Source organism: Peromyscus maniculatus, chromosome 21 (assembly GCF_049852395.1).
Source record: "Peromyscus maniculatus bairdii isolate BWxNUB_F1_BW_parent chromosome 21, HU_Pman_BW_mat_3.1, whole genome shotgun sequence".
Taxonomy (NCBI): domain Eukaryota; kingdom Metazoa; phylum Chordata; class Mammalia; order Rodentia; family Cricetidae; genus Peromyscus; species Peromyscus maniculatus.
Genome location: NC_134872.1, coordinates 6,487,589 through 6,502,252, shown reverse-complemented (window position 1 = coordinate 6,502,252; position 14,664 = coordinate 6,487,589). Strand labels below are relative to the sequence as shown.

The 14,664-nt window shown below is 50.8% G+C and overlaps 1 protein-coding gene across 3 annotated transcripts in view; it reads left to right on the top strand.

Moving 5' to 3' along the window:
• The window catches only part of Fkbp5 (FKBP prolyl isomerase 5), a 126,236-nt gene extending 114,623 nt beyond the window's left edge, over positions 1–11,613 (top strand). For all 3 annotated transcript variants that reach the window (XM_076558380.1, XM_076558378.1, XM_076558379.1), the window contains 3 exons: positions 2,880–3,065; positions 8,177–8,416; positions 9,392–11,613. In XM_076558380.1, the coding sequence (XP_076414495.1) occupies positions 2,880–3,065; positions 8,177–8,416; positions 9,392–9,496 (531 nt within the window). In that variant the 3' untranslated portion in view covers positions 9,497–11,613. The remainder of the gene's footprint in view (positions 1–2,879; positions 3,066–8,176; positions 8,417–9,391) is intronic.
• The last annotated feature ends 3,051 nt before the right edge of the window (positions 11,614–14,664 follow it).

The following is a 14,664-nucleotide window of genomic DNA, read 5'->3' as shown; positions in this document are numbered from 1 at the left end:
TAGACTGATGTTGAAACTTCCTTTCAACCTCGGAACACTCGTGAGAAGAGAAGCCGGAAATGACTTTCCTCATCCAGTTCTGAAAGTCATTGTTAAGCCCAGGTAGCAGTGTCATCACTAGCCAGCTTAAAAGAACTGGCCTGTGAAGCTGGGGCTCACTGCTGTGTGCGGGCATCTTGCGCCCCCTAGTGCTCCTTGGAGAGGAAGTGTGTCTGCGGCTGGCCTGCGGTCAGGCCAGGGTGTTGTGGAGAGAGCTCTGCAGTGTGATGTGCTCACTGCTTTGAGTGCCGTCAGTCCTAGGCTGGTCTCAGCAGTGATCAGTGGGTAAACGTTGGCTTTGATGTCCTGCAAGGTCTGGCTGTCCTCCTGCCATCAGTCAGGAAGTGTCGGTACTCAGGCTGGTACTTGCCTGCTGCAGAGAAGAGCCCTGGCCTGTATGCCAGCTTTACTGTGTGATTCCCAGCTGCCACTCCACTCACGGAATTACCTTATGATAGCAGTGAGCAGTCCTCTCCACCCCACGGATTTTGGTTAGAGCCCATGCTGTGCGCATCATTCCATAGTTTACTACATTAGTCCGCAGGGCGGGGTGTGATTCTGGCTACTCTGGAACAGCAGTTCTCAACCGGTTGCTTGACCCCTAAAGGGGCACAGCATTAGGAAGGTTGTGAACCACTGCTCTGGAAACTGAGGCAGGAAGACCACAAGTTTGAGGCTAGCCTTGACAACTTAGAAGGCCCTGTCTGTCTGTCTGTCTGTCTGAATAAAAATGAAGGCTTGGAGATATAACGGGTTTGGTGTTTGCTTAGTGTGCGTGAGGCCTTGGGTTCAGTCTGTAGTCCTGCAGAGGAGGTCGGGAGGACAGGTCAGCGCAGACTAGTTCTCTCACATGGAGTTCTGAAGTTCAACTTATTTCTACTGTGTGCTGCCAGCCAGCCAGGTGTGTGCCCACTGCCTGTGGATCAGCTCTGTCCTCCGGCCCACTGCCTATTCTTATAAGTAAAATGATGCCAGGACACGGCCACACCGCTGCACAGCCACACCGCTGCACAGCCACCAGGACACAGCCACGCCGCTGCACAGCCACCAGGACACAGCCACGCCGCTGCACAGCCACCAGGACACAGCCACGCCGCTGCACAGCCACCAGGACACAGCCACACCGCTGCACAGCCACCAGGACACAGCCACGCCGCTGCACAGCCACGCCACTGCACAGCCACACCGCTGCACAGCCACACCGCTGCACAGCCACCAGGACACAGCCACACCGCTGCACAGCCACACCACTGCACAGCCACACCGCTGCACAGCCACCAGGACACAGCCACGCCGCTGCACAGCCACCAGGACACAGCCACACCACTGCACAGCCACCAGGACACAGCCACACCACTGCACAGCCACCAGGACACAGCCACACCACTGCACAGCCACCAGGACACAGCCACACTGCTGCATAGCCACCAGGACACAGCCACACCGCTGCACAACCACCAGGACACAGCCACACCGCTGCACAGCCACCAGGACACAGCCACACCACTGCATAGCCACCAGGACACAGCCACACTGCTGCATAGCCACCAGGACACAGCCACACCGCTGCACAACCACCAGGACACAGCCACACCGCTGCACAACCACCAGGACACAGCCACGCCGCTGCACAGCCACCAGGACACAGCCACACCGCTGCACAGCCACACCACTGCACAGCCACCAGGACACAGCCACACCGCTGCACAGCCACCAGGACACAGCCACACCGCTGCACAGCCACCAGGACACAGCCACGCCGCTGCACAGCCACACCACTGCACAGCCACGCCGCTGCACAGCCACGCCGCTGCACAGCCACCAGGACACAGCCACACCGCTGCACAGCCACCAGGACACAGCCACACCGCTGCACAGCCACACCGCTGCACAGCCACCAGGACACAGCCACACCGCTGCACAGCCACGCCACTGCACAGCCACATCGGTGCACAGCCACCAGGACACAGCCACACCGCTGCACAGCCACCAGGACACAGCCACACCGCTGCACAGCCACCAGGACACAGCCACACCGCTGCACAGCCACGCCACTGCACAGCCACACCGCTGCACAGCCACCAGGACACAGCCACACCGCTGCACAGCCACCAGGACACAGCCACACCGCTGCACAGCCACCAGGACACAGCCACACCGGTGCATAGCCACCAGGACACAGCCACACCACTGCACAGCCACCAGGACACAGCCACACCACTGCACAGCCACGCCGCTGCACAGCCACACCACTGCACAGCCACACCGCTGCACAGCCACGCCACTGCACAGCCACGCCACTGCACAGCCACACCGCTGCACAACCACACCACTGCACAGCCACACTGCTGCAGTTTTGCCTGTTTTGCCTGGTGCTGCTTTCACACTACTATTGAGAGCCAGGGTTTGCACAGTCTGCTTTAGATGCCCAGGCTTCCTGTCTGGGGACTACGTTACCATACTGCAGTATTTGCTATGCAGTGCTGGATGCTGGGGGAAAGAGAAAAGTCACTTCCCTCCCATAGCTGTACAGCTCACCATCCTTTTGAAGAATGTTAAATGCTGGCTTCAAACGGTGTAATCACCTGCTGCCAGGCTAAAAGAATGCCAAAAACCAACACTGTAGTGTCAGCCTGTTACAGGGAACCCCACAGGCTGGCAGGGCCCCCTCAGGACTAGGAAGGGGCAGGAGAGCTGAGGCCTGAAGATTCGAGGGCACAGAGCAAGGTTGTCGTGCAGGCCTATTCCTTTTGAAGACTCGGCTGAGGCAGGCCATGCTCACACTTCATTGTGTCCTTCCTAGAGCATAATACAAGTCATAACTGGCTTTTTTCTCTTAGGGAGGCAAGTACATGCAGGCTGTGATTCAGTACGGGAAGATAGTGTCCTGGCTGGAGATGGAGTACGGCCTGTCTGAGAAGGAGTCAAAAACCTCTGAATCGTTCCTGCTTGCAGCCTTCCTGAACCTGGCCATGTGCTACCTGAAGCTCAGAGAGTACAACAAAGCCGTGGAGTGCTGCGACAAGGTGGGTGCCCTCCCCCCACCCCACCCCCTGCCGCCCTCCCCCCCCCACGCGGGGTCCTCCCCCCACGCGGCCCCTCCCTCTCTCAGGCCTTTCTTCTGCTCAGCGTGAGCCGGGACACTCAGAAGGATCGGCTAGATGTGGATCATTTTATCAGATATCTTACATCAGTGTTTCATAGAATTGACAACAGTTTCCAACTGTGGCCTTACTTATCCTGGTTTTGAGTTTCAGAGTAGAGAAAGAACTCCATGTTCCACTTTTTGTTTTGTTTGCTAGGGATTGTGCCTTGTACATGCTAGGCAAATACTTTACCACGGAGCCATGACCCCAGCCTCTGGCTTCTTCTTTTTTTTTTTTTTTTTTTCCAAGACAGGGTTTCTCTGTGTAGTTTTGGAGCCTGTCCTGGAACTTGCTCTGTAGACCAGGCTGGCCTCGGACTCACAGAGATCCACCTGCCTCTGCCTCCCGAGTGCTGGGATTAAAGGCGTGCGCCACCACCCCCGGACTGAGTTCACTTTTAATAGAGCAGATTTAGTTTGAATTTCTCAGGACTTTAGCAGCTGAATTCACATATTTAGTCTACGCAGCCGTTTAACATCTCGTTTGCTCTGGTCCTGTTCCCAGCGGTGACTCAGCTGTATCACTACACGGGGCAGGGCTTTGCTGTCAGTCCGTCCGTCTTGTAATTCTCTGTCTAGTTGATGTGGGCTCTTACTACAGATACCTAGCTTTAGAACAACAGTGTATGGTACAATCTAAGTAAAAACTACCACGGAGTGTATCTTAAAAGTAGGCCTGAAGCAAGTCATGATTGGTCTAGTGCTGTGAAGAGACACCATTCCCAAAGCAGCTCTTCTAAAGAAAGCATTTAGTTGGGGGCTTGCTTACAGTTTTAGAGGTTTAGTCCGGTATCCTCTTGGTGGGGAGAATGGTGGAGCTGGAGCAGTAGCTGAGAGCCACATCCTAATTAATCTACAGGCAGAGAGAGAGAGACACTGGGCCTGTGTGGGCTTTTTTTTTTTGGAGCTGAGGATCGAACCCAGGGCCTTGAGCTTGCTAGGCAAGCGCTCTACCACTGAGCTAAATCCCCAACCCAAACTTACTTTATTTATTTATTTATTTATTTATTTATTTATTTATTTATTTATTTATTTATTTATTTATTTTGGTTTTTCGAGACAGGGTTTCTCTGTGTAGCTTTGCGCCTTTCCTGGAATTCACTCTGTAGCCCAGGCTGGCCTCAAACTCACAGAGATCCACCTGCCTCTGCCTCCTGAGTGCTGGGATTAAAGGCGTGCGCTGCCACCACCGCCCCGGCTGGTGTGGGCTTTTAAAGCCTCAGTGTCCACCTCCAGTGACATACTTACTCCAAAAAGGCCACACCTCCTTCTAGTCCTTTTAAACGGTTCCACTCCCTGATGACTAAGCATTTAACTACATGAACCTGTGGCGGCCGTTCTTACTCAAACACCACAGTGCCAGATGCTGTGATCCCAGGATTGGGGAGGCAAAGGAAAGATTGAGAGTTCGAGGCTGTCTCAGAAACCAGAGCTGTCAAGATAGCTCAGCTGGTCAAGACACTTGCTACCAGGCTGGACAGGAGTTTGATTCCTGGGGCCCATGTGGTGGAAAAGAGAGAACAGCTTTGTCATGTCCTCTGACTTCTCATTCATATGATTATACACATACACAAAAGAACAAAGTAAATATAATAAAAAATAGTTTTTAAAAACACCAGAATAAGGTGGGCAGTGGTGCACGCCTTTAATGTCAGCACTCAGGAGGCAGAGGCAGGAGGATCTCTGTGAGTTCAAGGCCAGCCTAGACTACAGAGTGAGTTCCAGGACAGCCAGGATTGTTACACAGAGAAATCCTGTCTCAAAAAACAAACAAACAAAAAACAGGCATGAGATTACAGAAAGATATGTTTTTTATATGTTTTATAAGACTTCAGCTTTATAGATTCGTGTTTTTCTGTCACGTCAGACTAAATTTTTGCCTGAGAAAAGGACATTATTGTTAATTATACTTTTTAATTTTTTTGCTGCTGCTTCTTTTTTGTTTGTTTGTTTGGGTTTTTTGTTCATTTTGGTTTTTTTGAGACAGGGTTTCTTTGTGTAGCCATGGCTGTCCTGGAACTTGCTCTGTAGATCAGGCTGGCCTCATACTCACACAGATCCACCTGCCTCTGCCTCCCCAGTGCTGGGATTAAAGGTGTGTGCCACCACCGCCTGGCAATTTTGTGCTTTTTTTTTTTTTAAATACAGAGATGTTACAAAGCTACTCGGAATTCAAGCATTCAAGAAAGTCCAGCCATAAAATTCCCATCAACTTTCTCTCCAAAGGCATGTTTTAAAGATCCAGTTTCTTTTTTAATATTTGTATGTGTGTGGGAATGTGCATTTGTGCATGCAGGCGCTCCCAGGGGCCAGAGAAAGGCACATCTTTTCCCTTGGAGCTTAGGTAAGGTAATTTCGAGCTACCCCATGTGGATGCTGGGACCTGAATCAGATCTTCTGCAAGAGCCATGCTCTTAGCCGCTGAATGATTTATCCAGCTCCCCTCTCCCCCCAAACATTATTCTGTGAGAATGGGTGTGGGTGGGTGTGTGCAAGCCATGATTCACATATGGACAACCCTCAGGAGTCGGTTCTTCCACCGTCTGGTTTCTGAGGATCAAACTCCGTTTGTCAGGCTTATCAGCAAGTGTCTTTACCCACTCAGCCATCTCACTCCCCTCCCAGTCATCGTTCTCTACATATTTCCTCTCTGTTTTCAATAGAGAATAACATCTGTGTTTAATTTATTTTTTTCAGACAAGGTCTCATATCCCATTCTGACCTCAAATTTGCTGTGTAGCTACGAATAAACTTGAACTTGTGGTCCTCCTGCCTCCACCTCCTGAGTGTTGAGATTACAGTCACACACCAAACACCGGTGGTGGTGGTGGTGGTGGTGGTGGTGGTGGTGGTGGTGGTGGTGGTGGTGGTGGTGGGTTTGGTTTGTTTGTTTGTTTGTTTGTTTGTTTGTTTAAGCTAGGGATAAAATTCAGGGTTTATATGTACTGGGCAAGCCGAGCTACAGCCCCAGGCTGTGCATACATATTTAAATTAAAATACATAGATGTCGGGCTGGAAAGACAACTCAGGATTTATAAGAGCACTTGCTGTGCGAGCCTGGGGGACGAAAGCTGCATCTCAGCACCACATAGTAAGCCTAGCCTCGCCCACCCAGGAGAGGGAGGATCATGAAGGTTGTGGGCTGCCAGCCTCCCTGAAAATTGTGAGCTCCGGTTCAAGGAGAGACCCTGCCTCAAAAGGAGTAAGGCAAAGAATAATAGAGGAAGGGGTATGTGTGTGTGTGTGTGTGTGTGTACATGTGTGTGTGCGTGTGTACAGATGCATGCACACCCATACACTTATACGTAATATATGACACACAAAAAAGAAAAATAACTTGAAAGCTGATTAGAGAAAGATTTGGACGTAATTATGTGAAACCAGAACTTCCTTCCCCGTCCGATGAGTGCACGCACGCACGGCTCTCCCTCATCGTATTTAGGAGTGAGAATTGTCCTTGTAATATCCATTATGTGAATCTGTCAGGGTTTACTCAACTGATCCTCATTGCACGATCGTCAGAGTTTGTTTTTATTAGAAGGTTCATAATAATTATCAAAGTTATAAGAGAAGGCTATTTATTCAGGGTTTCTCTTCACATGTTTTTGGGGTATTTGCACAGGATAAATTTCCAGAAGTAGAAGGGCTAGAGATGGGAACACTTAAAATTTGAGGTGTGGAGGAAGTGGCTTCGTGGGTAAGGTGCCTGTCACACAAGCTGAGGACCAGAGTTCGGTCCCTGGCACCCACATAAAAGCTGTGCCTGAGCAGCTAGAGAGTGCTCAGTGGTTGAGAGCATCAGCTGCTCTTCCACAGGACCCAGTCCGATGGCCAGCAGTCACATGGTGGCTCACAGCTTTCTGTAACTCCAGTCCTGGGGATCCTGCTACCTTTTCTGGCTTCCACAGGTGTGCAAGCAATGCATAGACACACATGCAGGCAAAATACCCATACATGCACCAAAACCCCCTAATTCCAGGCCTCCTGTGCCTGTAATAGTGTTGGTAGGACAGACTGGCAGACCTCCAGGGCTCACTGCCACCCAGGCTATTCAGGGAACCCCAAGTCTGCAAGAGACAGTCTCACAAACGAGGTAGACAGCTCCTCAAGATGGACATCCGGCCTGCATACACATGAATACACACACACACAAATCAGGGTGGGGACACTTTGTCTTACACTTAGGTCAAAGGTTCTGATCCATGTTTGGCTGCCACTGGTGCTGTGGACAGAATGGTGGTGGGGGGCGTGGCAGAGGGAAGTCAGTCACTTCATGGAAGCCAGGACACACAGAGACAATGTGCACCTTTCAAAAGCTTGGTGTGGTAGGGCACACCGTTAATCCCAGCACTCGGGAGGCAGAGGCAGGTGGGTCTCTGTGAGTTCGAGGACAGCCTGGTCTACAGAGTGAGATCCAGGATGGGCAGGACTGTAAAGTGAGACACTGTCTCAAAAACAAAAAAAAAACACAGCCCTTTGACTTCCTCCAGTGCGGTGGGTCCCGACCTTCCTAACGCTGTGGCCCTTTAATATGGCCCCTCGTGGTGTGATGACCCCAGCCATAAAATTATTTCATTGCTGCTTCATAACTAACTTTGCTGTTGTTATGAATTGTAAATATCTGATATGCAGGATACCTGATATGTGACCCCCAGGTTGAGGACCACTGTTCTAATCCCATACTGCCCTGTCCATTAAAGACTCACTGATAAGTGCCCTCAGGGTCCAGTCAAACCTCTCAACCCATGAGCTTTGGAGGAGACATTTGATACTAAAACATTGAAAACCAAAGTGAATTTGATGATTATGTGATCCATATATATATATGTCTGCTTATCTTGGGGTATAATTGCTGTGATCCCACTGTTTCAGCACCTCTCGCCTGTCTCCCTTGATCTGTACACTGATGACTAAATTTCTTTTTCAATGCAATGCCCTCAAGTGAGAAGAGTTACAGCCATCCCTTCTAACCTGTGGACCATCTGTTCCTAGGCCCTTGGACTGGACAGTGCCAATGAGAAAGGCTTGTACCGAAGGGGTGAAGCCCAGCTGCTCATGAATGAGTTTGAGTCGGCCAGAGGTGACTTTGAGAAGGTACTGGAGGTCAACCCTCAGAATAAGGCCGCAAGACTGCAGATCTCAGTGTGCCAGAAGAAGGCCAAGGAGCACAATGAGCGGGACCGCAAGGTGTACGCCAACATGTTCAAGAAGTTTGCAGAGCAGGACGCCAAGGTGTGTGCCAGGCCCTGACCGAGGCTTGCCCAGCAGAGCGGACAAGGTCGGGTGGCCACCCTGAGAGAAACAAGGCTAAGGAAGAGACTCCAGTGTGGCCAGGGGCTGCTGGGGGTGCACAGGTGGGGGGGGAGGGTCCAACACTGTGCTGAGGCCTTGCGTGTCCCTGGAAGAGTTGGGGAAGCTAACCCCTTGAGACGTAGCAAAGCTCTTGGTTTTTGCTTTATTTTGTTTTATTTTGTTTTTGCAAGACTCTACAGACCCTGCTAGCTTTATCTCAGATCTCCTGCCTCTATCTACCTCATGAGTTCTAGGATTACAGGATTCTAGGATTACAGAATCTAGGATTCTGTCACCAAACCAAGTTAGCTTGTTATTTAAAAATAACAATTCAGCCAGGTGGTGGCGGTGCACACCTTTAAACCCAGGGCTTGGGAAGCAGAGGCAGGTGGATCTCTGAGTTCAAGGCCAGCCTGGTCTACAGAGTAAGGTCCAGGACAGCCAGGGCTACACAGAGAAACCCTGTCTCGAAAAGAAAGAAAAATGCTCAGCCCATCAGTATTTTTTCCAAGTAACAGTTTCTGGTTGCGATGTCCAGCTTGACAGTCCCTTTACTGTACACGCCACCGTGTGTGTGTGTGTGTGTGTGTGTGTGTGTGTGTGTGTGTGTGTGTGCGCGCGCGCGTGCGTGCATGCGTGCACGCGCACCACGCTGGCAGGAGACTGAAGCCAGGTCAGCTTCTTGTCCCACAGTCATCCTCTGCTCCCAGTTCTGTCCTCGATGCCCAGCTTCCTCTAGCACAGGACTCAATCAGTCAACAGCCACCTCAGATAGCAAGCTCTTCTGTTGTATACCACCACCTCCACTTCCCAACTGTGCGCCCCAAAAACAAGCATACACAGTTATTGCAGACCTGATAGACCCATCTTGGGGAGGCAGGGGTTAATTTCACCTCCTCCACCTTGAACCCTCAGGAAGCAGCCAACAAAGCGGTGAGCAAGAAGCCTGTAGAAGGAGCGGCCGGGAAAAGATCCGAGAGTCGGGCCATGGAAGGAGGAAAGGCCGAAGGCCATGTATGACGCCGCGCCAAGGAGGGAAGAGAGTCCTCATGAACTCGGCCCTCCTTGCTGGGCTCACACCCAACTCAGGACTGCACAGTGTTTAGTGTAAGGTTTGTTACAGTCTCTGTGATTCTGGAAGCAAATGGCAAAACCAGTAGCTTCCCCAAATAACACCCTGCTGCTGCCCGGGGGTGGGGGTGGGGGTGGGGGACATGCCAGGGAACGGAACAGAAAGGGCTGTTGGTGTGGAGAGACCAAGCCAGCAGCTCAAGTCCAGCTCATTTCAGTTTGTCACCTTTGGGTGTCCAACAGTGTCCCCTGAGATGATCCCAGTGCCCGGCTGCTGTGAGATTCTCCACCAGCACTTCAGCAGCAGTGCAGGAGCCTTGGAAAGCTAACTCAGAGCATTCCTGCTTTCCTCCCGGGAGGCAGGGCAGGGCAGGGAAGGGGAGGTTTCCCCAGGTCCACAGCAGAAAACAGCGGCCACTTCCTGCCTGTCCAGTGGCTTCCCAGTCCCCGTCTCAGACTCGTGTGAATATGGCTTTCTGTCACACCCAGCTTGTCCCACAGAGTCTGTCATTACTCCAACCCCTCATTAGTGGTGGCAGGCGGGAGTTTTGGGGTTCGCTTTCCCTAATTAGAATGAACTTTGGAGGTGTGGAGAGCAGTTGGAGTGGCCTTGTTTTCACTGTCCTCCCTGTCAAGAATGACGTTAGCACTTAGTGTGTCGTGCCCCGACTGCTGCCCAGCCTCCTGTTTCCATTCTCTGCCCCACCGTGAAGAACCCGAGGCTTGCCCTTGTCCTGGACCTGGAGTGGACTGATGTCCAAATCCCACTAAGACTGATGCAGTTACTCTTTTTTTTTTTTTTTTTAACTGCTTGTAAGCTTATATACCGCTTTACGGAAGAAACTTCACACTCCTCTATCATGCAAAAATACTTTTTCACTTTTTACTTTTTAGCTTGGGTTTTGAACGGCGAAAGCTGTGAGGTTTGAAAGCGGACGGTTCTCTTAGGTGATGGTACCTGGGGGCTGGCAGCTGCTCTCCCGTGTGCCTCTTGGTTGTGGCGTGGGCTGTGAAGGTTGCTGGCTTCCCATGCAGGTACATCAAGCCAAAATCTCCAGTCCTTAGGCATTGGATCAGGACAAGATTTAAATAGTCGTGTAGTTGGGGTTCAGTCCTATGGGTAATGTATGGAATTGAGCACAGCTTGCTTCTCCATAGCCTATGGAACCCCCAAGGGGATACACCCAGCAGCCCAGAGCCGTTCACCTAAGCCGGGAAACCTGCCTTTCCTAGCCCTAGGAACACTGACAGTTGCATTTAGATGGGTTTTTATTTTTATGATGGTTTTAATAAAACAGTCTCATTGTTAAATTAGGACCTTAAAACCTACAAATCAAGTTGTTTTCCCACTGTTCCCATTTTACTCTACATGCAACAGATGGAATTAAGTTTTGAGAATTTCTTTTACTGGTGACTGAAACGCCTCCAATTTCACATTTTATGCTTCTGCCTCTTTCCATGAATGTTGTAAACCCTGGTCTCACCTAGGAAGTACACAGAGCAGGGGTTGATTCTTATTTAACTCTCTAATGTCTGTAGATCTGTTGACTAGAAGACAGAAGCAGTGAGGACATGGCTGCATTGGACCTAACAAGAGAGGCCAGTTAGCTTTTTACAGGAAACCTCTTTGTCAGAAAACAGGGGGACCCTCACCAGCTCTCTCCCGAGTGTACATGGCGGGCCAAGAGGACTGGTTCCAGGAGGAGGAGGTGTGCGCCACCTACCGCTGGACCGTACCTGTTCTTGTAGTCAGAAATTTCAACAGTTTATCTGGAATTAGAGTCTTCACACCACCTTTAGACTGGGTACAGTGATGGGTACCAGATGATAAAGTTAAATTTGGGGTTTTCAAAAATCATTTAGATGCTTGGAGTAGTGGTGTACTCTTTTAATCCCAGCACTCAGGAGGCAGAGGCAGGCAAATCTTCGAGTTCCAGGACAGCCTGCGTTACAGAGTGAGTTCTAGGACAGCCAGGGCTACACAGAGAAACTGTCTCAAAATAATACAAAAAAAAAAAATCATTTAGATGCATTTTGTGTTCCTTAAATAAATTTTTTTAAAAGTGGTTTTTCATTGTTCTTGGGTTGTTTTTGATTTTTAAATTTTACTTACCTTGACTTTACTTACAGTGTGTGTTTGAGTGTGTGTGTGTCCAGGTGCCCTTAGAGACCAGAAGAGGACTTTGGACCCCTAGAACTAGAGTCACAGGGAGTTGTGAGCCAGATGTGGGTGCTGGGAACTGAACCTGAGCCCTCTGCAGAACAGTAAGTGCTCTGTAACTGCTGGGCCACCTCTTGCCCCACCCCGTCATTGTTCTTGGTTTTGTCTCAGAGGTCTCGTGATTACTGTTTTAATGTGTGTGTGTGGCGGGGGGGTTACCTGCATATGTGTGTAGACATGTACTATGTGCTGTAGGTGGCCCAGGAAGATAGACGAGGGCATCAGAGCCCCTGGAACTAGAGTTAGAGATGGCTGTCAGCCACCATGTGGGTCTGGGGACTGAACCAGGTCCTCTGCAAGAGCAGCCAATGCTCTTAACCTCTGAGCATCTCTGCAGCCCTGATAATAGCCTAGGAAGGAAGATGCTTTGGTCTCCAGCCATCGTGCTTCACTGATCTCAGAAGCTCAACAGAATCAGTACCACAGTATCAGTCCCTGTTCTAGTGCTGTGACAAGATGCCGTGACCTGATGCCGTGAGGCAACCATAAGAGGGGACTGACTACCTGGGGCTTGCAGTTCAGAGTCAGGAGTCCACAGCGGCAGAACAAAGACAGTGGCAGGAATAGCTGAGAACTCTCTTGATCCACAGGTACCGGGCACAGAGAGAAACCGAACGCATAAGTCTTTTGAAATCTCAAAGCCCACCCACTAACACACCTCCTCTAACAAGGCCACACCTTCTAAGACTTCCATGCAGTTGCACCAACTGGGGAACACATTTTCAAACAGAAGCCTATGGGGACCGTTATCATTTAAACCACCACGGGCTGGGCTGTCCTTGGATGCGGAAAAGCTGTTTGGGTTGAAAAAACTCTGATGGAGCCCAGTTAAAGGAATGAGATTTGGGGGGCTGGAGAGATGGCTCAGCTGTTAAGAGCACTGGCTGCCCTTCCCGAGGTCCTGAGTTCAATTCCCAGCAACTATGTGGTGGCTCACACCATTTATTATGAAATCCGATGCCCTCTTCTGGCCTGCAGATGAACATGCAGGCACAGCACTCATACATAAATAAACAGTGGGTTAAAAGAGAGTGGGCCGGGCGGTGGTGGCACACACCTTTAATCCCAGCACTCGAGAGGCAGAGCCAGGCGGATCTCTGTGAGTTCAAGGCCAGCCTGGGCTACAGAGTGAGAGATTGAGAGATTTGGAAACTGGGAGAGGTTGCACACTTCCGCCCTCTGCTCTTACCCAGCTGACCCCATGGCAGAGGTGGTGTGGCAGTATGCCTTTATTACGGTGAACCATCGAACTACAAACCAAGGTTTGTTTTTTTCTTACTAATGGATAATCCAGCTTTTTTAACTGATTTAGGAAATAATGCTGAACTATTCTCACTAATAAACACACTAAACAGGTGTGCCCATCTCAAGCGGTATTCCGTGCTGTTTGTGTTCTTCCTGGAAAGTACACTGTCTCTCGAGTCCCAGCCGCCCATGCTCTGCGCCCACAGTGCTGAAATGGCGGTGTTTGTCTGTAAGGGCCCTGTAGGCTCGGGCCCCTCCTTCCCTCCGTCACTTGGTTTGTGTGTGCAGGGGTGTGCGTGCATACGGGGAGGCCAGAAGAGACTCTGGGTGTTCTCCGTTGCTGTCCACCTCACTCCCTGTGACAGACCTCTTCCTGACCTGCAGCTCACCAGGTTCAGCGAGAGGGTCCCACCCCAGTGCTAGCGAGAGGTCCAGGCTCTGGACACAGCCACATTGAGCTTCTTTGACACTTTGGTGGTTAGGCTAGCCTGTGACGTCTGAGTCATGTCTCTCAGCCCCACATTCAGCATGTTTACCCAGGCCTGGAGAGTTGAGCTTAGGTCTTCATGTAAAATAATCTTGTTGTTTGTGTTGAGACAGGGTCTCACTATGTAGTTCAGGCTGTCCTAGAACTCGCTTTGTAGCCCAGGCTGGCTGTGAACTCAGAGATCCACCTGCCTCTGCCTTTCAAGTGCTGGGATTAAAGGTGTGCGCCACCACGCCAGGCCCCTTCCACGTCTTTCTAGACAAATGTTCACTTAAGAACTCGGGATGAGCCGGGCGGTGGTGGCGCACGCCTTTAATCCCAGCACCCGGGAGGCAGAGGCAGGCGAATCTCTGTGAGTTCGAGGCCAGCCTGGGCTACCAAGTGAGTTCCAGGAAAGGCGCAAAGCTACACAGAGAAACCCTGTCTCGAAAAACCAAAAAAAAAAAAAAAGAACTCGGGATGAGCTGGGAAGAGTCCTGCCTGGAACTGTCACTGGACTCTGCTTCAGGAGCAGCCTGTGGGCCCCAAAGCATGCTGCTGAGTAAGCTATGTCCACACTTAACTTGGTCTTAGCAGTGCCACGATGGCCCTCAGCATGGCACATCAGAACCTGGCCTTAGAGACTGTCGCTAACACTGACAGCAAAACTAGTTCAGTTAAACTTGAACTAGTTCTACCCACAATCTACCCAAAGCCAGCTAGCCGGGACATACATTCCCACCTGTGCCTCTGGATTAGCACTGAAATGTCTTGGGAACGTTGGGAGGCCTCTGCTTCCCTCCGAGTTTCTCTAGTGTGTCAGGCAGGTTTCTCTGCTAGGTTGGGAAGGTATAAAGAGGAGACGTGACATTCGTAGCTGTTTACATAGTTTTGCTCAGTCCATAGCGCCCGTTTACATAGGTGACCTTAACGTGTTGTGAGAAAGGCCTCCTCCAGGGCTGAGGATGTGGCCCAGTTGATAGATAGAGTCCTTTCCTAACAAGTGGGAAACCCTGGGCTCCATCTCCAGTTCCACATAAAACTGGGTGTGTGGTGCACATCTGTCAGGCCAGCCCTGGGCAAGGGAGGTAGGTCAAGGATCCAAGGTTGCTGGGCATGGTGGCGCACACCTTTAAACTCAGCATTTAGAAGGCAGAGCCGGGCGGATCTCTGAGTTCGAGGTCA